At 44.5% G+C, this 23,715-nt stretch overlaps 1 protein-coding gene across 2 annotated transcripts in view; it reads left to right on the top strand.

Annotated features, from left to right (window-relative positions):
- The first annotated feature begins 419 nt into the window (after positions 1-419).
- SGPP2 (sphingosine-1-phosphate phosphatase 2) overlaps positions 420-23,715 on the top strand; it is a 112,832-nt gene continuing 89,536 nt past the window's right edge. Inside the window, exon 1 of one of the 2 annotated variants that reach the window (XM_046018879.1) lies at positions 420-1,122. In XM_046018879.1, the coding sequence (XP_045874835.1) occupies positions 904-1,122 (219 nt within the window). In that variant the 5' untranslated portion in view covers positions 420-903. The remainder of the gene's footprint in view (positions 1,123-23,715) is intronic. The other variant, XM_046018878.1, reaches the window with a different exon arrangement.

The following is a 23,715-nucleotide window of genomic DNA, read 5'->3' on the forward strand; positions in this document are numbered from 1 at the left end:
TGCGGTGAGATGCCTAATCCTCCTCCCTGCCCTTCACCTGGTTCGCTTGGGGCCTAAAGGTCGTGAACGATCTTGTTGTGTCTCTTCAGTGCCCTTTCGTAATTAGAGGCAGAGCAGACAAAAAGTAGAAGGGAGGGGCAGCATCATCTTTCCCAATGCAGAATACTGAGGAAGCGTAGCTTTTCCTCCACACCCGTCTAAAAGTGTTCACCAATTGCCCAATCACGAGAGCAAGCAGCAAGGACTCAGGATGATTCAGGGTATACTTTCAACCTCCTCAGTTCTTGAGCAAGGTCGAGGAGGTCGGGCTTCCGGGAAGACGTTGCATCACAGTTTGGAAAAAACTTGGGAATCTTCCTTAGAGGACTCATTCTTCCAGGAAGCGGGCAAAGAAAGACCGGAGCAGACGCCTGCGTGCCGGAAGCTGCAAAGAAACTCGACCTCACCTTGGGCTCAAGAGTGAAAGTGGGGCCACTCCAGGACCAGCCCGTGCATGGCAGGAAGGACTCCCGCAGGTCTCCACGTGCTCGGCCGCTCCCCATTAGGTGGCACTTCTGCACCAGCCCGAAGGGGCCGGGGGCGCGGTGGCACAAAGAGAGGCGCGGTTTAGACACCTGTGCGCCTCCGCCCAGTTGCAAGCCGGCGGGACACCGGGGACCGCCCGAGCCATTCCGAGCCCGCGGGGAGGGCAAGGCGCGCGGACGTGCCCCGCGCAAGGTGGAGGCGGCCACCTGGGCGCCCGCGCGCGCGGGGCGGCGCTAGGACCCGAGCGGCGCACCTGTTGGCTGGCGCCCCGGGCCCCGCCCGCCCTCCGCCTAGAGTGCCCTGCCCGCCGAGTGCCCGAGCGGCGGGGACAGTGCGGGCATCGGCGTGGCGGTGTTGGCGCGCGGCCCCGGGAGCACCATGGCCGAGCTGCTGCGGAGCCTGCAGGATTCCCAGCTCGTCGCCCGCTTCCAGCGCCGCTGCGGGCTCTTCCCCGCGCCGGATGAAGGCTCCCGCGAGAACGGCGCGGGCCCCGCGGAGGGCGCGGCGCGGGCGCCGGGGCTCGGGCAGCTCCCTGCGGCCAACGGCAAGGGCGGCGGGGGTCCGGCCAACGGACTGCGGAGAGTCGCGGCCCCGCAGGTAACCGCGGCCAGGTGTTCGAGGGGGGGTGGGGGAGGGGACCGCCCGAGCCGCAGCCCGCGGACTTCAGGGTCCCGCGGACTCCGCGACGCGGGGACCGGCGAGCGCCATCCCCGGCGGCGACCCGACTGCGGGCGCCGGGAGTGGAGGGGAGTGGGGGCGGGGAGTCCAGTCACCAGGATGCTATCCCTTAGACTGCCAAGTAGCTCCCACGTCCGTTCAGACATCAGATGCACCGGGAGCTTTAGACACAGCCTAAAGACTTTCTCCTTTCATGAGTGAAATTTATGTTGCTGAGCTTTCTCCCAAAGGTGTAAGAGTTACGTAATTGAAAAGGGCCGGGGGGGGGGGGATGTCCTTGGCGTTTTCTCTAGAGGCTTCTCCGGGGAGAAATTCTGAGGACTCCCGCAGGATTCCTGAGTTTCCGCCCCATCCCCCCTTGCCTGACCCGCACTCAGGGGGTGTAGCAGGGCTCGCTGTGCCCTTCACTGTCCCGCATTTCCAGCTCTAAGGATAGAACTTCAGGTTTCAGTTGCGCCTGGAGAGATCTACAAACCGCACCCCTACCCGCACCGGGGCGAAAACCCCATCCCCTTCCCGCCGAGTGGGTCTCTTGTGACTGGCACCAGGGACTTGGAACAGATGCTGTCGAGAGAGAAGCTCACCGCGCTCCCCTCCAGGCTCTCAGAGTGTGCTTATACAACCCACTGCGGCTTCGGGGAGCCGGCGTGTGTTGTCATCGCGGTGCACAGAGACTCAAGGCAGGAGAGACCGAACAGGCTGCAGATGCTAGCGGGCCAGGGCTGCTGGCCTCCCCTGCGGGGGAAAGGCTGCCCGAATCGGCCCTGCCTCCCGCAGAAGCTGCCCTTGCCCTGGGAGAGCTCACAGTGTGGTACTGGAGGAAGGAAGCAACGTATTGACGATTCCCACTCTTTGTGTTGGGGGCGGGGCTTGGGGAGGGATGAAGAGCCGTCTTGGTGACAGAGAGGTGGCATTTATTTAGTAGCTTTCCAGATCTCCTAACTGAGGAATGATGAAGACCTCGCTTCAGTGTGGGATGGCATATTGCGGGCATTGAATTACAAAATTTATTTGAGAGAGTGAGGGTGGGGTGTGTGCTCCACTCCAGAGAAATCCTCTATAATGTTCTTTTTCTTCTTTTTTCCCCATTGTTCCTTCTCTGTCCCACAAGACATCTAGTAACTTTTAGATGAGTTTAAGACCTGCCCCCACCCCTCCCGCTTTCCTCTTGCCTTGTCTTAAAAATGGGACAGAATGAGGAGCTAAGAACCAGTCACATACCTGAAATGCGGCAGGGCATCTTCTGTGCACACATACATACCGTTTAACACACGGGGAGGGGCCCCAGCGGCTTTCTGATGCTCTCTCCCCACATTTCCCCTCTGTTTCTCCAATTCCGGAAGCTAAGCAGGGTGCATTTTCCCGCAAATGCTTTTCCAACTGTTTAAACATTACCTCAATTCTGGAAAAGGATCCTCCTGCCCTTTAAAAGCAAGATAAACAGATGTCTTGCAGAGAGGTGACCTCTACCTGCTTGAAAAGCCTGTGCCCCCAGCCACAAAGCAGGGGTCTCTCTCTTCCCGTCCAACACACAATCTTTCTCACCATAGACGGTGAAATACTGAGAGAAAGCGGAAGATTCACGGTGAGAAGTCCTTGTATTGGTGTATGATGGGGGGAAAATAGCCCAGGAGAGCATTTGATACATGAGAGGTTAGTGAATGTTTTTATTTTTTTTATTTTTAAAGATTTTATTTACTTATTTGACAGACAGAGATCACAGGTAGGCAGAGAGGCAGGCAGAGAGAGGAAGGGAAGCAGGCTCCCCACTGAGCGGACAGCCCGATGCGGGTGCTCAATCCCAGAACCCTGGGATTACCACCTGAGCTGAAGGCAGAGGCTTTAACCCACTGAGCCACCCAGGCGCCCCTAGTGAATGTTTTTAAAGGTGGGTCTGTTTCAGGTGACTTGGGGAGATTAATATTTTGCAAATATAGAGAGGGTTAAATAGGAAAATGATTACATACCTGTCCTGGATCCTTAATAGGACTCTAAGGGGATAATTGGAAAACAACTCTCCAACAAGCTATTCTTCCCTGTGGCCTTTGGCCTCTGCCCAACCTGTGGCTGGCCTGAGCTGCCTCTCCTTTCTCCAAATAACCCCACTCATCCTTCAGTTTCAAAGGTCAGTTCTTCAAGAGACTCTTTTGCTCACCTTTGAGTCTCGCTCCCTGTTTTAGAGGTTCTCTTTGTTTCTGGTGATTCTTCATTACAGCATTTATCACATTATGTAAATATGCCTTTGGCGGGGGGGGGGGGGGGGGGGGGGTCAGTCTTCTCCAGTGGGTGAAAAGCTCTGAGAATGCAGGAAACTTGCCTGGTGTGCTCATTATTTTCTTCACATGGGAGCTCAGTGAATTTTGGGAATAAATGAGTGCAGACTGCGATGTAAAATCTGCCCTATAAAAGCAAGATAAGCAGATTTCTTGCAAAGACTCATCTTCCTGCTGCTTCAGCAAGCAGCATGGTAGGGGTTTCCCCCTTCCCATCCCAAACACGACTTCATTCATTATAGATCATGAAAAAGTAAGAAAGAGCTAAAAATTGGAAATAAGAGATTAAAGATTTTTTAAAATTAAAGAATAACTATGGACAATAAAATGTTTTCCACATAGCTTAGAAATCAGGAAGCACGTGGACACTGCTTTAAGACCCTCCTAACAGCAGAGAAGTGTTTTCTTCATTTGGGTGACTTCAGAATGTAACACATCTAATTTTTTTCACCTTCCCACATTTGCTGTATTTATTTTAATCCTTAAAACAGGACAAATGCCGAAACGATTAATGACTTCCGGGACCAATTCTCACGTCACACCACGCACTGCTAAGTTAAAGATTAACTACATCCTTCACAAAACAGGGCTGGGCTGGGATTGCACAAAGCTGTCATTGAATAAGCCAGAGTTGACCTCAGAGACTGCTCAGTTGTCATGCCTTTCACGGACAGATCTGAGTCCTGAAGGGTTAAAGGCTTTGTTGAGGACTTCCCAGACTTACACAGTCAGGTCTTTTGATGCTCAGGTCTAAACTGCTCTCTTCTGTGCACCTTCCACGGTTTCATTTTATCTGTCTCACTGTGAAGGAGGGAGGTGTTGGAGCTGGCTGGGAGCTGGGCAGATGTTGGCTGGAAAGGGAACACGTCGCTTTCAGAGTGCAAGGATAACTGGTTTACAAGGGTAACCGTAGGACAACATTCCTGGCAGTAGCCAAGATCAAGAGGCAGGGATCCTGGGACCGAGGAGTAGGGCAGAGTTCTGGTTAGAACAGTGTTTATTTGTGCTGGGGTAAATCCAGCCTCGGACAGAATGGTATTTTGATTTTTATCATCTTTGCTTACTCAACATAGTTGCATTAAGACAGACTTTGCAGAGCCTTTCCCTATCATTACATTAGACCGGAGTGGTCTTTCCAAATTGTACTGTGTTCCAGAAATACCTTTTGATAACTATTTTTTCAGGCCTAGTTCTACAGTTGAGTTGAGGCAGGGATCAAAGATAGGTTATTTAGAGGAGTCCTTGCATCCCGATTTTGAAATATTTGGGGACCTCCAGGTTTGTCAGTCTACAAAAAGCCACCCTTCCTTTGTGGGCTTGCTCCAGTAAAAAAAAACCATCTTTGCAATCAGGAGACCTGGATCTGGCTCCACCTTCACGGCACCTTGAACTTCTCTGGGTCTCATCTGTAGAACAGGCAAAGTGGAATAGAACCATGGGTTTCCACCTGCGGCTGCACAATATGGTCAGTTAGAGGAACTTTGAAAACACAACAAACCAGTGTCCAGGGTCCAGGTGAGAAGTGGGGTCTGGAGAAACGGCACAAAGAGGTGGGAAGCTCCCTTCTCCTGGGACCCACCACACTTAGTGTGTTCAGGATGCAAATGGTGGTACTGGAGGCAGCGTCATGGCCACTGGGACGTTTTGGCTTATGACTCCACTGGCCAACCCGCCGAACTTCAAGTTTTGATTTTCTTTGATGTTCAGGTTTGAACTGGTAAAATAAGCCACTTTGAAAAGGTACATTTGATCTTTTTTTTTTCTAGTTACAGATATTGTTCAGATGAGAGAACTTGGAAAAAGACAAACAAAAAATTAAATCCATGGCCATTATACCACTGCCCAAAGGTAATCACTCAGTAAATGTTCAACCTGATTTTTAGGGGCTGTATGCTACTCTATAGCATCGATAAACTATAATCTAGTTGGCCTATTGCTCGGCTTTTAGGTTTTTTCAGGTTTTTGCACTAAAAATAACAACATCTTGGGGCGCCTGGGTGGCTCAGTGGGTTAAGGCCTCTGCTTTCGGCCCAGGTCATGACCCCATGGTCCTGGGATCGAGCCCCACATCAGGTTCTCTGCTCCATGGAGAGCCTGCTTCCTCCTCTCTCTCTGCCTGCCTCTCTGCCTACTTGTGATCTCTGTCTGTCAAATAAATAAATAAAATCTTTTAAAAAAAAATAACATCTTTATATAAGTATCTTTCCATATATCTTGATTGTCTCTTTTAATTGAGATGTAATTAACGCAGAATGTTGTATTAGTTATTGGTATACAACATAATGATTCAATATTTGTCAATACCGTATTGTGAAATGATCACAGTAAGTCCAGTTAATATCCATCACCACCCATAATTACAGTTTTTCCTTCTTGTGATGGGAACTTTTTTGTTAAAAGATTTTATTTATTTATTTTAAAGAGTGAGAGAGAGAGAGAGAGCGTGTGTGTGCACGCTACCCAGGGGAGGACCGAGGGGGAAGGAGAGAATCTCAAGCGGACTCCGAGCTGAGCACAGAACCCTTTGAGGAGCTCGATCTCAAGACCTTGAGGTCATGACCTGGGCCAAAACCAAGAGTCAGGCGCGTAGCCACCTGAGCCACCCAGGAGCCCCATGATGAGAACTTTTAAGATCTACCGTCTTAGCAACTTTCAAATATACATTATTACCTGTAGCTGCCGCGTCATACGTCACACCCACATGACTTATTTATTTTGTAGCTTTACGAGTGTATTTTGTCACCACCTTCACCCATTTCACCAACCCCCGCGCCCAGCGCCTCGGGCAACCACCAGTCGCTTCTCTTCATCTATGAGTGCAGGTTTTCTGTTTGTTTTATATTCCGCACATACATGAGATCATACCGTATTTGTTTTTCTCTGACTTAATTCACTTAGCATAATGCCCTCAAGTTCCACCACCCATATTCTCACAAATGGCAAGATTTCCTTCTTTTTTATGGTGAATATTACTGTGTGTGTATGTGTGTGTGTATGGTGTGTGTTGTGTATGGTGTGTATGTGGTGTGTGTGTGGTGGGTGTGTGTGTGTGGGTGGTGCGTGTGGTATGTATGTGGTATGTGTGTGTGTGGTGTGTGTGGTGTGTTTGGGTGTGTGTGTGTGGTGTGTTTGGTGTGTGTGGTGTGTGGGGGGTGTGTGTGTTTGGTGTGTGTGTGTGTGCGCGTGTGTGGCATATTTTCTTTATCTATTCATCCATAGATACTAGAGTTGTTTCCAAGTCTCGGCTGTTGAAAATAATGCTGAAATGAACATGGGGATGCAGATATCTTTTCAAGTTAATGTTTTCTTTTTCTTCAGATAAGTACTCAGAGATGGAATCACTAGATCATATGGTATTTCTATTTTTAATCTTTAAAAAGATTTTATTTTCTTTTATTTTTAAGACATTCATTTATGAGAAAGAGAGCAGGGGGGAGGGGCAGAGGGAAAGGGAGAGAGAGAATCCCAAGAAGACACCCTGGTGAGAACAGAGCCCCATGTGGGGCCCAATTCCATGACCCCAAGATCATGACCTGAGCCAAAATCAAGAGTCAGACACTTAACTGACTGAGCCACCCAGGTGCCCCTCAAGATTCTATTTTTAAGTAATTTCCACACCCAACATAGGACTTGAACTCATAACCCCGAGATCAAGAGTTGCATGATCTACTGACTGAGCCAACCAGGCACCCCTATTTGTAGTTTTTTGAGGAACCTCCATGTTGTTTCCATAGTAGCAGCTTACATTCTCTCCAGCAGTACACAAGGATTCGCTTTACTCCACATCCTTGCCGGCACTTGTTATTTTTTGCCTTTTGGATAATAACCCTTCTAACAGGTGTGAGGGGATATGTCATCATCATTTTGATTTGCATTTCCCTGATGCTGAGTGATGTTGCGCATCTTTTCGTGTGTCTGTTGGCCATCTGAATGTTTTCTTTGGAAAAATGTCTATTTGGATCCTCTGCCCATTTTAATGGGATTATTTGAAAAACAATTCCCCTTATCACTTATATGATTTGCCAGTATTTTCTCCCATGTGCTAGATTGCCTTTTCATTTTGGTAATGTTTTCCTTTGCTGTGCAGCAGCTTTTTAATTTGATGTAGTCGCACTTGTTTATTTTTGCTTTCGTTGCCTTTGCTTTGGGTGTCAAATCCAAAAAAATCATTGCCAAGACTGATTTCAGTCTTTGATTGTCTTTCTAATTTAAATTTCCAGCCATGGGACTGCTGGGTAGAAATACACGTATTATGGCCTTCAATACTAAGCTGTCCGCAGAACAGGGGTACTTGGATGTGTAACTGTGAGTGCAGGTTTTCCAGCCCCTCACCACTAGTAGGTACTAACACCCTCTTTAATCTTTGGAGAAAATAGACCACCGCTGCATCTTTTTTTTTTTTTAATTTTTACTTATTTAATAAAAAATAAGAGCGTGTGACAGCAGGGGGAGGGGCAGAAGGAGAGGGAGAGAGAGAATTTCAAGCAGACTCTGCCCTGAGCATGGAACCAAGTGTGGGGCTCAATCCCACAACCCTGAGATCAGATGCTTAACCAACTGAGTCACCCAGGCACTCCAATAAGCCACTTTCGCTTTTATCTCATATTATCTTTATTTCCAACCAACATTTCTTTTTTTTTTTTAATTTAAATTTTAGTTAATATATAGTGCAATATTGGTTTCTGGAGTAGAAATCAGTGATTCATCACTTACATACAACACCCAGAGCTCATCACTTAACAAGCGCCCCCCTTCCTCCTCATCACCCATCTAGCCCCTTCTCCACCCACCTCCCTCCAGCCACCCTCAGTTTGTTCCCTATGTTAAAAGTCTTCTATGGTTTGTTTCCCTCTTTCCATTTTTTCTTTTCCCCCTTCCCATATGTGCATCTGCTTTCTCTCCTGAATTCCACATATGAGTGAGATCACATGCCAGCCAACATTTCTTAATCAGCTACTGTGATTCTGGGATTGTCCTCATCCTTAAAGATTCAAAGATAAATAAGATCTAGTTCCTGTCCTAGGAAAGCCACAAAGAAAATGACACAATGTAAAGAATTCAAGGTTAGAATATGTAGGCTCATAATAATATTAGGACATGAAGCTAATAATAATAATGATGATAGGCTGATAATAATAATAGGATAAATTTGCGGCCAGGGAGACACTAGCAGGAGTAGCTCACCGTCCCTGGAGGAGCTCGTGAAGTCTTGAGTGGAGACTAAAGGAACAATAAGAATCAAACAGATAAAATGTGAAAATCTCAGGGCACTTGGGGGCTCACTCCAGGGTCTGGCTCCGTGTTCAGCGGGAAGTCTGCCGGAGATTCTTCCTCTCGCCCTTTCTCTCTGCCCCTCCCCCTGCTCACATGTGCACTCTCTCTCTCTAATAAATAAATCAATCTTTTTTTTAAAGATTTTATTCATTTATTTGAAAGACAGAAATTACAAGTAGGCAGAGAGAGAGAGGAGGAAGCAGGCTCCCTGCTGAGCAGAGAGCCCGATGCGGGGCTCGATCCCAGGACCCTGGGATCATGACCTGAGCCGAAGGCAGAGGCTTTAACCCACTGAGCCACCCAGGTGCCCCAATAAATCAATCTTTAAAAAAAGAAACTATGAGAATCTCTTTTCTTTACCTAGGAATCTTAAGTGATAAAACATAAAGGCACATTGCCATTTTTGGTGAAGAGTAAAACATTCAGCCTGGGTAGAGTAAGATTCCCAGCAGGAAGCAGATTAAGGGGTAATTGAGCCCTCAGAAATGGTTAAAATGGCAAATTTGGGGATGCCTGTGTGGCTCATTCGGTTAAGCAGCTGCCTTCGGCTTGGGTCGTGATCCCAGGGTCCTGGGATCCAGTCTCTCATTGGGCTCCCTGATCAGAGGGGAGCCTGCTTCTCCCTCTGCCTTCTGCTCCCCCTGCTTGTGCTCTCTCTCTCTGACAAATAAATAAAATCTTTTAAATAAATAAATACACGACAAATTTTATGTTTTGCATATTTTACCGAAAGAAAGAAAGAAAATATCCATAGGTTCTACTTCAAGGAGGAGAAACATAACGTCCTTCTCCTTAAGTGTGGGCCACAGAGGAGTAATTTTACAGTACGGACTCTGGGCAGACACTCCCTCCGCCAGGTCATCATGGCTAACGCCAACAGTGTAAGCCACGGTGATGGTGTGTGTTCTTGACGCTTATCGAAATTATGCACTCTTGATACATGTTGACCATGGCACTTTACCAGGGTGGTCTTGTTTAAAATCCACACCCTCAGTCTAATCACAAGAAAACACCAGACAAATCCTAGTTGAGGAGCATCCTGCAAAATACTTGGCCTATACTCTTCAAAGTGGCCAAGGCTGCAAATAACTAGGAAAGTCTGACAAATGTCACAGCCAGGAATAGCACAAGAAGACATGACAGCTAAAGGTCATTGTGGTATCCTGGATGGGACCCTGGAATAGATAAAAAAGGATATTAGGTAAAAACTAAGGAAGTCTGAAGAAAGTATGGAATTTAATTAAAATGCAGCAGTAAATTTTTCTGCAAATTGAAACTGTATTAAAAAATAGGGGCGCCTGGGTAGCTCAGTGGGTTAAAGTCTCTGCCTTCAGCTCAGGTCATGATCCCAGGGTCCTGGGATCGAGCCCCACATCGGGCTTTCTGCTCAGTGGGGAGCCTGCTTCCCCCTCACTCTGTCTTTGCCTGCCTCTCTGCCCACTTGTGATCTCTGTCTATCAAATAAATTAATAAAATCTTAAAAAAAAATTTTTTTTAAATATAGTCTAGGGGAGCCTAGGTGGCTCAGTCATTTAAGTGTCTGCGTTTGGTTCAGGGCATGATTCCAAGGTCGTGGGATCGAGTCCCACTTCAGGCTCCCTGCTTGCAGGAAGCCTGCTTTTCTGTCTCCCTGACCCCTGCTCATGCTCTCTCTCACTGTCTCTCTCTCTCTCTCAAATAAATAAAATCTTTAAAAATAAATAAAATTTTTAAAGTCTTTAAATTTTTCTAAAAGGAGGTAGGTAATTGAAGGAAATTCAAAGATGGGATAATTTACAAGTTGTAGGTGGTGCTGGAAAAACCAACAAGGAAGGGTAAGCATCTAGGAACAGATGACTGTCAGTCTAAAATGGCAAGAGGAGAAGATTGATTCTGGTAAGGCTGGCCCCAGTGAGCACTCAGAGAGAGACTCCTGACAAGAGCTGCCTTTAGTAAAGAAACAGCCACAGCCGGGCTGGAAGGGTAGAGGAACTCTACCTCCAAGTCATTCTCCACACACTCTCTCTTATGCTGCCATTGCCTTCCTTGGGCCAAATTCAGTCAGAAGACAGGAAGACTGGGAGCCTGCTCATGGCCCCACACGAAGGTCAGCCTCCGTGGAGAAGGGTGTAGGGTGGACCCAGAAGGACAAATGGAAAGTATCCAGCCCAGGTAGCATAAAGAAACTGGGATGGTTATACCAGCTGAAGTTTGGGGCTCGAGTTTTAGGCTGGAGCCTGAACGTGGCTTCCTGCAGAATTTGGTCTTCATCCTGTAAACAGGGTGATGGCAAATCAATTCCATGTCATGTGTCAAATCAGAAGTAGTGATGGGGCATCGTGATAAGAAAGGTTCCTGGGGTGTCACTGTGCTCCATCGCAAAGAGTGTGGGATTGAATGGCAATGTCTTTGCAGGGCATGGGGGGAACCTGATGCTGAAGCATTTAAGAAATGGTGATGTTCTGTTCCAACAGCAGCAGGCGTGGTGCTAACATGAAATTAAGCCTCAATATCTCTTTGAATTCCTTCATGATACTCTTGAGTGGCACCGTCACCCACAAACTTAAGAGGAAAGAGACCACAAATGGTTTAAGACATAGGTTTGTCTTGTTAATCTTACAAATAAAACAGTAATTTTGTAACGAAAATGGTTTATTCAGGAAGAGCAAAGAATTGCAATTTGGGACAAACAAACTCCAGCAAAACCAAAATACAACAAAACAGAGGAGAGGAACACTCTTTTACAGCGCGAAGAGAGGGGTTGGGAAGGCTGTTAGAAACAAAAAGTCCATTGGCATAAACTAGAAGTTTGAAGTATACTGGCTTTTCATTGGCTGAGTTGTGACAGCTCTCATTGGCTGGGCTGTTGCTGGGCCAGGAGAAAACTTTCCTTCCTCTTGCTGGGGTGGTCTGGACTTGCAGGTTTCTTTTGGGTTGCGTCTGCAATTGTCTGAGGAGTAGGATGTGAGAGCTCCCCCTGCGGGCAGCTGGTTCCATTCCAAAGGAGGTTTCCTTTCACCAATTTTCATACCATAGTTTGGGATAAGGGGACCCATCCTGGGACCCCATCATTATGGCTCCAAGCTGATTGGATTGGGGAGCAGCCCTCTACTCATGGGAAGCCTTCTGGAGGCTGTTCAACGTCTGATGATGTGGCCTGAGGTGAGGACCTCACCCAAGTGGGGCACTGCCCAGGGGAGAGAGACTGATGGGACCAATCGCATTGTGCCCTGGGGGTGTATGAATGCAGGACCCACAAATAGGACGGAAATGGTGGAGCGGTGGTGAACTTCAGAGAGAGAAAGGGGGCCACAGGCAGAACCCTTGAGGCAGAGAAAGCAGTAGGAAAGTAAAAGCTCACAGTAACGAGGAGAGCAGCAACTCCACGGCCACGGTAAGAAGTTGAAGAGAAAACTCCCAAAAGGAGAAAGAAGCTCCATCTTGAGTGTGGTTGGCTCCACTTCGGAGGGCAGGTGCTGGAGGCACTGTTGGCCTTCGGGGTGGAACAGCTGGGGGCGGAGGCGGGTGGTGCCCAGGGATGGTGACTGGCTGTACGGCTTCTGAGCACATCTCGTTGCTCCCTGGGGAATCAGGGAACAGACTCCTCTCACTGGAAGAGGCCTGTGTGGGTCTTTCCTCGGGAGCCGTTTGCGCTGGTCCCCTGCTGCTTCGAGGGCGTGCCCATAACTGCGATCAGATCATGAGTTTTATCACTTTTGTGTAGTTGGGAATGAGGGCGGGTAGGTAGAGCCAGGGATCAGATCCCTCTTTCTCCTGTGCACCCCCAGGGCCAAACATGGCAGCTGCTTAATACCACCTGTTGAACGGAGCACGTAAGGGTGTGCTAAACTCAACCTTTTCTTTCTTGGCAGAAATATAATCACCTGCTCTCTCCTGTCACAACTGGGGTCATTTTATCCCTGACGACTTTACCTGGCCATGTGTTCTTTTAGCCTAAGTTTTTGTTGTTGTTGTTTTGTTTTTGTTTTTGTGTTGGCTCCTTCCTTTTAATCTAGGAAACTGATGAAGGGTTTTGATTAATGAATAACTTTTTTATGAGTCTGCTTTCTTCATTTGGACACTGTGAAGGGAGTTTGGGGATGGCTAGAAGTTCCTGAGGGTGAGACCATTTTTTTTAAAAATGTGATTAAGCTACTATGTTTATGAAAGCTGTCGACAGCAAGCCTTGTCTAATTCTAATTTTCTTGACTTATAATTAAGATGTCAACATTTTTAAATTTTAAAAAAAGCACTTGCACGTCTGTTGTTACAGTTTTTGTTAATTATTTAGTCCTCTGTTTTCCTGATAAGAATTATGTCTCCAACAAAGGCATTCTTGCATTTTGTTTGGCACAGAATTTTTCTGGGAGAAAATACTGTCACGGTTTCCTGGCAACACGTTTTGAGTGTTTCTGTCTGTGTTAGAAATCTATGAAAATGCTAAAATTGGGGGCATCCACTGGCCTTTATTATCTGCTTGCCTGGTGAGATACACTGCACATAGAAAGAAAATGAGATATTGAAAAATCCAGTGGAGACCGCGTGACCTATGTTTTTCTCTCCCCACTCCTGCTTCCAACACAGTATGAACTAATTAGCCAAGTGTTTTAAAAATCAAAGCAAGCAATCCTTAAGTGCAAGCCCGGGTGGCTGGAAAGGGAAGGAAATAACCACCTGAGATCTTGAAAGGAGGGCTGAAAAGGGAGTCATGGTTTCCTTGAACTATTTTGAATAATTGCCTGCAGGCCCCAAATGCTCACTGGCATATTTATACCCATTTGTTTAATAAAACAAAACAAACCATCAGATTTATTCTTGCTTCTGTGAATGCTGTTTATTTGGTATGCAAACCTGCTGGAGAAATGCCCTCTCAAGTATGTTTTGATTTTTCTAAATAGCAAAATCTTTGTTCTCATAGGATTTTATGGGAAACAGCCCACCAAAGCAAGGGCTCCTATGGGTAGGAGGGAGAGGGAATGGTAGTGAATAAGAAGGTTCCTTGGGTAAAATGTTGGGAGCTGAGAAGCCAGGATTTAATTGGTGGAGAAGGGACTTAGGTGAACATGGTAACATTTTTCTGAAGTTAAAAAAAAAATCGCCTTCTCTTGAAAGGTAATTTACAAAGTGGCCATGAAATATAAATCAAAGATTTTGTTAAAGACATGACAAGTGAAAAGTGACTCTGTTAGAAGTTGAGTTTTGTGGGGGTTTTTTTACCCCTACATTCTGAATTTTGATCTTTTGATGATTTTCGGGTAGGAAGACATCAAATATTTTGAAATTACTTTTTGTACTTTTCAACTCCTTTTTAAAGAAAATTTTCTACTCTTTTTTTTTTAAGATTTTACTTATTTTTTGAGAAAGAGAGAGGAGCGCTAAAGGGAGAAGCAGACCCCTGCTGAGCAGGGACTCCATCCCAGGACCCTGAGATCATGACTTGAGCTGAAGGCAAGATGCTAAACTGACTGAGCCACCCAGGAGTCCTTAAGTATCATTTCAGAAATCTTTTATTTTTAACTTTTCAGGATGTAATTTCTGATTTTTGAAAATCTGCAAAAATACTACCAAAAAAATCCTATGTGCTCTTGACCCATGTTTTCCTAATGTTAGCATCATATAAAGCCACAGCACAGAAAATAGTGTGCAGTCTGTGGACTTTGTTCCATTCTGGAAGTTCTTCGGTCTTTCTTTGCATTTCCTCACCTTGACTTCTAAAGAGTTCAGACCAGTTACTTTGTATAATGCCAGTTTGATTTGTTTAGTATTTCCTCATGATGACACTTAGATTCTGTGTTTTGGTTGGGGCGGAGGGGGGGCACACCACAGGCAAGATATTGTATTCTGAGTGCATCATTTCAAGAGGCACAAAATGCTGATTTATTCCATCACCAGTGATTTTAACTTCAAACACCTTTAAACGTGTGTTAAGTGGTTTCTCCCAGGTAAATGTTTTTCTCTTTACAATTAAGAAATGTGCTGTAGGGCTCCTGGGTGGCTCAGGCAGTTAAGCTCAGGTCATGATCCCAGGGTCCTGGAATCTAGTCCCACGTCAGGCTCCCTGGACAGTGGGGAGCCCGTTTCTGCCTCTCCCTCTGCCGCTCCCCCTGCTTGTGCTTACAAGCTCTCTCTCTCTCAAAGAAAAAAAAAAAAACAAACTCTGTAGAAAACAAGTAAATAAATAAACAGTATGCTGTAGACCAGTATTAAGACACATTGCAAATGTCTTGTTTCTTGGCATATTTTCATCATCCATGAATTTTGTCATCCATTAGTGACATTATCCTTTAAAAAGTGATCAGCCAATTTGATAGGAGAATGAAAGCATCTCATTATTCTAATTTTGTACTTCTTTCATCTCTAATGAGGTTGAATATTTTTCTTCTGTTTAGCAGATACTTGCATTAACCCTTTTTGTGAATTGTCTGGTCAGAGACTTTATTTTTTCCCCCACTGTGATTTTAGTGGAGGCGTTTTCCTACTGATTTTGGATGGTCGTGTTTTAGTTCATCCATTGTGCACCAAAATCTTCCACTATACATCAGTTAACATAAGCTCACAACCAATAAGTGACTAATCCTTCCTTGTAAAGAGAAAACCTTTGGAGTCTGAGGAGAAGGAAGGGAGTTACAGAGGAAGTCATAACTTCCCTCTAGTTATCTGTGGGCTTAGATACGTTATGCGGGTTTCCTTATTCTTCTACCTGTTATTTCCGGGTCCAGAAAGCCCATCATTCCCATCCTGTGACATGCTTGTGATATTTCAATAGCCTTGGGCAAGGGTTGGGGGTTCTGAAAGGTTAGGAAAAGCCTGCATCCCTGACAACTCTGAGCAAGGAAGGCAGTAGCTTAGAGGGTGTTACCCCCATATTATGATGGTGTGATGGTGAGGCAGGAAAAGAATTCATTCGGTTGTGCACTGCAGACGGTGACAGACAATTCTGAGCTCTCCCAGCCTTGGGTCTCCCCATTCTTGATGGTTCCCAAGGTGGCTTCTGGGCTGCTTTCTTGCCGTGTTGTTATTACTCCACACATGTCCTCAAAGGGAAGGAATGGATTACTATCCCCAACATTCATTCCGTAACATATTTCTGATAATCATCACTTTTGGAAAGGAGGGACTAATGCCCATTGGTCACTTAATTTTTCCCCCATCTAACCCCATCTAATGCCTCAGTCATGTTTTTATCATCCAAAAAATTTTGACCCCGGCAGAATTATCTGAATTTTTCTAACATGTTGGGTTATAAATGGTCTAGCCCTGATTTCTTCATGTTTACCTCCCTAGTACCACTGCAGGGATAGAAATGGGACTTCCCACACTCATCCTGAGTACTTCCGGTTAGACAAGTATATCTGCATAGATCATGGCCTTATTTATTTAAACTTTAAGAGCTTATGTATTTAATCTTTAAAAGTTAGTACTAAATATACATTTACCTTGCAGTCCACAATTACACTCCTGGGAATTTATCCCGGAGATATGAAAACTGACTGACACAAAAAGCTGTACCTGATTGCTTATAGCTGCTTTGTTTGTAATAGCCAAAACCTAGAAATAAACAAAATCTCCCCACTAGATGAATGGCTAAATAAACTGTGGTACATCCATACCATGGAATACCACTCAGCAGTAAAAAAGAATAGATTAGGGATGCCTGGGTGGCCCAGTTGGTTAAGTGTCTGCCTTCAGCTCAGGTCATGATCCTGGAGTCCTGTGATGGAGCCCTGTGTCGGACTCCCTGCTCACTGGGGAGCCTGCTTCTCCCTCTCCCTCTGCTGCTTTCCATGCCTGTGCCCTCTCTCCCATTCTGTCAAATGAATAAATAAAATCTTTAAAAAAAAAAAGAATAGAATATTGATATACCCAATAACTTGGATGGATCTCAAAGACATTTTGCTGAATGAAAATGCCAATCTCAAAAGATCACATGGTATATAATTCCATTTATATACAACATTCTTGAAGTGACAAAATTATAAAGAAGGAAGACAGATTAGTGGTTGCCAGGGGTTAAGAATGAGAGGATGACAATAATGGGGTTGGACAAGGGGGATCTTTCTGATAATTGGCAGTTTTGTACCTTGATGGCAGTGGTGATTACATGGGTCTAGGGAGTCTACACAGGTGTAGTAAAATGGCACAGAAATGGATACACATGTTGTCCCAATGCCAGATTCCTGGCGCTGATATTGTGCTATAATTATGTCAGATGGAACCATTGGGAGAAAATGGGCAAAGGGGATATGGACATCTCTGCCCCTCCTTTGCAAATGCTTGTGACTCTACAGTTATTTCAAAAATAATTTCTTTTTAAAAATTAATACTACTGCCTTCTAAAAGTTGGTCCTTCCACCCTTCCCACAGCTTTTACTGAAGGCACTTTTTGTGCACCCCACAGGAAACACAAAGCAGAATTTGGGAGATTTTCCCGAGTTTGAGCCAGCCATGCTGCTAAATCTGTTTCCAGAGCTGTAGGGCTGGGTCATAACCTTGCCCTTGACCCTAGCTTCCTGACTGAGGAGAAACAGAGAAGTATTTGGGGGGTCCCAAAGCACATCTATCCTTAACTTTATTTCAACTCATTTGCTCTATAGCTGCAGGGTTTTTGCATTAATATTTTTTGTTGTTTTTTTGTTCTGGGAAGTCGCTTCCAATAGGTGTTGCCAGTAGGTCAAGTTCGCACATGGCCTCATGAGTCTCTCCTCCAATTATCATTTTTTCTCTCAATCTGTAAACATGCTGAAAATGTCCAGCCTCCTCTTTACACACCACAGAACATCTCCTTTCAGCCGCAGTGTTCCTAGCAGCTTCCAATCCTGCCTTTCTTGAACCATGAGCATCTCCAAAGAGTCATCTGAGGTCTGCCCTCCTTTATGCTTCCTCACCCATATTTTCTGGCACTGTGGCTTCAGCTGATCCAGTAAAAACTACAGTGAAATCAAACCAGGAGAGACTGCTTAGTGGGATATATAATTTCTGAGGTTTCCTTTGGCCTTTTCATTGAGGACAGCTAATTTTAAATTAAAAATTGGAAAAGGGGAGTCCCTTCAAATACACGTAAAAAGTAAAGCAGCTTCTTCTTTATTTCAACTGTTCTCCAAAAGGGCCATGGCTGAAGTTATGGCCAGGGGAGTTGAGTGGAAGCACAAATTCATATTTTAATTGCTGCCTTTTCTGGTTTCGAGATTAGCCACAAGGTCAACATGAAAAGGCCTATTTAGCCAGAGCGGCCCCACCTCGGTTGAACAGCCATCTTGTTGTTTATGCAGTAAAACGTAAACTGCCCCTGCCCCCCGGAACTTACTTAAAAGCAAGTCGGGGAAACCAGTCCCAGGTAACAAAGGCCAAATACAAGGGCAGGGCAGGTCAGGTGGAGATAATGGCCCGAATGCAGGGATGAGTCGGGTCAGGTGGAGACATCCAATCAGTGGAGTATGCATATTGTCTCCTTAGCTACCAAGGAGTGTGAGCCCCACATTTTGGGTACCTTTTGGGCGCTAATTCTGACCAAGGTGATAGGCTAGTTGAAATAGCTACTATGGGGTGAATTGTAGTTCAGTTGGCCACCTGTGTGTGACCTAGCGTGACTGTGCAGCTTTCTCTGTGTTGCAATCTCATTGGCCACCTGTGTGTGGCCAGGGTCAACTACATGGTCTTTGCTCTATAAAAGTTAGTCTGTGAGGCAGGGAGGGGTTGCTCTCTCTGTAACAGGCGGCCCCAACCGGTCTGTTTGATGGTCGGTTTGATTGTTGAAGCTTGGCACGAAATAAAGCTTTGCTTGACTTTTGCTTTGTATCAGTCTCACTCCTTTGACCATGGACCAATTATTGGGGGACCCAACAAACAAGCCATTCCCCAAGTAGTAAACCCATTGTAGCTGTTTGGTAGATGAATGCCCTTTTCCCACAGGTGGTTTTTGTCACCTGAAAGTGTTTCTCAAATATCTAACTGTAAAAGGTCTTTTTCAACTGTGTTCTACAAAGGGAAAAACTAAATAATGACATCCAAAGGAGATCTTGAAAGTAATTAAAATTCCATATATTTCTAGACATGGAAATGCAAAAAAAAAAAAGAACAAATTTTAAAAACGGTATCTATAATATAACCCAAATTTCAAAAACTACATAAGCATATATTTGAATGTATTTTTTAAAAGGATCTGGAGTAGTGAATCCAATGTTACCAGTGGTTCTTTCTGAATATCTTCAATCATGCTTTTTATTTTGTTCATGCTTTTCTTTATTTTCTGCAATTTTTATACAATTAAAAGATAGTGGTTTTATGTTTAGAGAGAATTAAACCATTTTTGTTTTACCGAAAAAAAATTTCCCCTGAGGCTGTTTTGTAGTTTTGAGGAATTTTCTTTACTAAGATTACTAAGGTTGTTCCGCATAAAACTTTTTAAAAATTACCATGGGCATCTCTGCAACAAAGTTCTGAATATCAGCAGTTTTGCTTGTGTTCCTGCCTTGAGGGGATATTTATTAAGCCACTGGAAGTACTCCACAGCTTTCTTAAATGAAACAAAATGGCTCCCTCCTGTCTGTGTAAAGACCCCACGTGAAATTACAGCATACTTTTTCCTATCCTGTCCAAATAGCCTCATGAAATGCCCGAGCTTAAAACACATAGTGTTCTCTGCACTCATGGGAGTTTCTTCATGCACTGAAAGAGTTTGGCCCAGAAGAGATCTCTCCTCTCCTTGGCCAAAGCTGTCTTATTAGAGAGTCCAGGAAGTCTTGAGAAAAGCAGATGCTCCCCAGCCTTCGGGCGATTTTTGGCAGGTAGTTTTTGTTGTTTCTTTAAAAGTCATTTGGGAAGATCTCTTTTTATTGTCATAGATCCAAACAGTTGTGAGTGGTTTTAGTTCTTGAGTCACCAGCAGGCAGTATCTTGGGCTTGCTCTGTGTTGCAACTTAGTTTCTCCTAATCTGATGACAGTGTTTAAAGCGAAGGGACAACCCCCCCCCCCAAAAAAAGTGCAGGGACCCAAAATGGGATTCAGCGTAGGGTAGGGACATCACAGCCACCATTGTCCATTGTTTGGTGTGGTTCTTAATTGAATAATATAATTTATCAGTTTTTATTTTAAAATAAAGCATAATTACTAATTTCAAAAACTAAATGAATGGATATTTTCTTGTTAAAAGTAACAAAATTCCTTACTTCTCTAAAGAAATGTAAAATAATTTTTACATAATATTAATTTTACTGTAATTTTTAAAAATAGCCAGTTTTTTTTTAAGATTTTATTTATTTATTTGACAGACAGAGATCACAAGTAGGCAGAGAGGCAGGCAAAGAAAGAGGGGGAAGCAGGCACCCTGCTGAGCAGAGAGCCCATGTGGGGTTCAATCCCAGGACCCTGGGATCATGACCTGAGCCAAAGGCAGAGGCTTTAACTCACTGAGCCACCCAGGCGCCCCTACTGTAATTTTCATTTGAGTTATATTTAATCTGTGGGTTAATGTGGAGATAATTAACATCCTTATGATACAGAGTCTTCTAACCCCTGAACATGTTAGAACTTGCCGTTTACTTAAGTCTTTTTTAAATATCTTTCAGCAGAGTTTTATAATTATGTCCATAAAATCTTCCATCTCTTTTGCTAGATTTATTCCTAGATACTTTATGTTTTTGTTAGTATTAAAACAATATTTTGAAATTGGTTTTCTGTTGTCGTGTTGGAACGCAGTCGCATTTTGTGTATTTATTTCACAAACTTTCCAAATTTCTTTAATTCTAACAAATTGTCTCTTATTTCTTTGTGTTCGCTATGAAAACGATCAAAAAGCAGATTTTTTTGTGTTTCCTTTCAATTCTTATTCCTTTCATTTCTTTATTTTTTTTTCTACCTCACTGCAGAGACAAGGACCTCCAGTATTATGTGGAGTAGAAGTGGTGATGGCCCACTTTCTTGTCTTGTTCCTGAGTGTAAGGGGATGGTTTTAATATTGCACCTTTAAGTATTATATTTGATGTAGTGTTTCCCTCCCTGGTAGGGTTAGTTTGCCTAGTGATATACTCATGAATTATGGCTGAATTGTATAGACTCTTTTTTCTGTATCTAATGAGAGGATCATATGTGGGTTGTTTTGTTTTGTTTTGTTTTGTTTTTTAAAGCTCCTTTAATCTTACAAAAGGTAAGTTAAAAGAGATTTTCTTTGTTGAACCAAACTTCTATTTATGGAATATACTGAGTCTTTTTCATGATATAATCAATAACAAACATTTACTGCTTGATAAAAATACTATCTAATAGACTTTTTATAGTGGTGTATTTTTTTATATTATATTATAGTGGTGTATATTTTTTATTTATTTATTTGACAGAGAGAAATCACAACTAGGCAGAGAGAGAGGAGGAAGCAGGCTCCCCGCGGGGCTCAATCCCAGGACCCTGGGATCATGACCTGAGCCGAAGGCAGAGGCTTTAACCCACTGAGCCACCCAGGTGCCCCTGTAGTGGTGTATTTTAAAAGCCTCTTCCTCCAGCCCCCTTCTCTCACCTTTTTTGGCTTTATTGGGTGACGTTTCTCATAAGTACAGAAAAACACTGGACAACTTAATGCTGCAGTTCATCTTCCTGTGTCTATGAACATTGGATATGCATCATAAAATTTGCTTAATTATGTAAAGATCCTTGAACATAAAAAACGAATTTCTCTCGGCTAAGATCCAAGCTTTTTAAAAAGTAGTTTCTTTTTGCAACGTGCTTCTGAACTAGTATTTGAACTCTGAAGTGTGTAGAGGTTTAGGAAACAATGTTGGAAAGACGTGACGCAGGGGGCCCTTGGCTTCCTCCTCCCTCCGTGCCACCACTGTTTGGGTAGCCCTCTGAGCCACCAAGTCTCCACCCACGAGCCTGGCAGGATCCTTCAGAGTGGGGCCTGAGCAAACAACACTGAATTCAGGGTACCAAACATTGAATCACAGTCTTGTGCCAAGGAATTGGCACATTTGCATGTAGGGACTTTTCTAAAACACCCACACTTCAAAGGAAAATGATGGTGTTTGGGCTTTCTCCCCTCAAGGGTCACAGAATTAAAACTGAAAATATATCATCCGCACGTGAGTTGTCTTGTGAGGTGGAAGTACCGCATCATGAAATCAAAGTATCCTTGGCTTTGCTCTGTGAATCTTTTTCTTTCGTTCGTTTAAAAAAAAAATACATCAGTTTATTTTATTACTGACAGAAAGGATGGATGAGGAGCCAGCAGAGAGGGAAGGAAGGAGCCCCAGTGATGGCTGGTCCTTCCTACTGCCCCCCACGGTGGTTCCTGGGAGATCCGTGTTGAGCCAGGAACAGGTGTCGCAGTAATTCTGTTGTTCTTAGGTTTCTCACCACGGGTTTTGGTGGTGTTAACTTGAGCCATGGGCTACAGGGATGTTGTTTGCGGCCAGCCCTTCATGGCCACCAGGGCCCTGGTTAAAGGTCTGTTTATGTTCTGCGCCTGTGCAGTGCTTTGGTGGGAGGCAGTGTAGTAAATGGACCAAGATGGAACCTTGTTTCTTAGACTTCCAAACCACGTCACCTTGGGCATATGATGTGAGCTTTACCACCTTGCTCTCCTCATCTATGAAATGGGGGAAATAATCACATAGACCTCCTAGCGTTCTGAGATGTGAACAAGGTCATCACTGGAAGTGCCGAGCATCACGTTGTGTCTGGCATCAAGACGCTATCTGTCTACATCAGACAATAACTGTCTACAGCACCGATGCTGCTACTTGTCCTAATGCCCCTACTGCGATTTCTTTCCAGCAGGTCTTCTGGAATAGATTTCCTCTCTTATGGTGGGGCAGGAGGAGTGTTGGGCCACACAGGTCATCAAATCTACTTTCCGTGCCACTTCAGAATGGCTTCTACCCTAAAATTTGGGCCAAATGTACATTAAATTGTCTTGAAGTATATTTAGTTTTGTGTTTCTTCCTTTTGATAGTTTGTAGTATCCAATCCCTGGCCATACAAATGCTTTCCCAGGTCCTGCTCCCCCTCCTCTGAACTTACTGAGTTATGGAAAGTATACCGTGGAGTGCTTTTTGCTTTGAGATAATGCTATGAGTCCTCAGCCAAATACACGAAGAAATAGTGTGCCAGACCCTGGGCTGTACACTGAGCACTCAGCAATGCATCTGCCTCACTTTTCCTGCCCTCTGGGAGATGGGTACATCGATGAACATAACGTGTGGTGGGAAAAGACATATCTCAAAGATTTTCAAGTTTCGGTTGGACAAGATCTTCCTTTCTCAGATTCTTCCTTATTCCTTCTAAAAAAACTCTAAGTGAACATTTTGAAAGAAGTTGCTTCTAAGATTTCTGATAGACCCATGAAGAGAATCCAAAACTTACCAAATTTTGAATTAGGACAGCTGGTGGTCTCAGATTTTAGACAACAGTAAATGTGATGTCATATGGAAAAATATTCCTGGAGTTTTTTTTTAATTACAGTATGTGATATATAGATTTCATGCTTAAGACTAGAGTATCATGAGTTAAGAGAATTTTAAATGGGAAAAGACCTTGGGTGCCTGAGTAATACGGTAAAGCTTTGAGCATGTGGGGATCAAGATTCCTATCAATTCCTGGCCAAACACCTGGCCCAGGAGAGCATTAACTATTTTAGGGTGGAAGCCTTCTGAAGTGGCACAGAAGTAGAATCATTGTGGAGGGATTGGGCTGTGAAAATCTACTGCTGTTGTGGGGAGTGGAGGTGGAAAGGCTGATGAGCTCTGGCTTCTTGGAATCCTCCCAGCACCAGCCTTGGATGGACCCATCACCTGCCTCATCCATGCACTGGCCCAGGATCCTCATTCTGAGACGAGGCTTGAAAGGATTTGCTGGGTTTTGAAGAATGAAGAAGATATGAATTGTCAGAGGAGATAGAAAGACCATTCCAGAAGGAGGGAAGCACGGATCAATGTGGGAATGAATGTGCTACGTGGAAGGAACAGTTAGGAAACCAGACCCACAAAAGCGGGGGAG

The sequence above is a fragment of the Meles meles genome, chromosome 9, assembly GCF_922984935.1.
Source record: "Meles meles chromosome 9, mMelMel3.1 paternal haplotype, whole genome shotgun sequence".
Classification (NCBI taxonomy): domain Eukaryota; kingdom Metazoa; phylum Chordata; class Mammalia; order Carnivora; family Mustelidae; genus Meles; species Meles meles.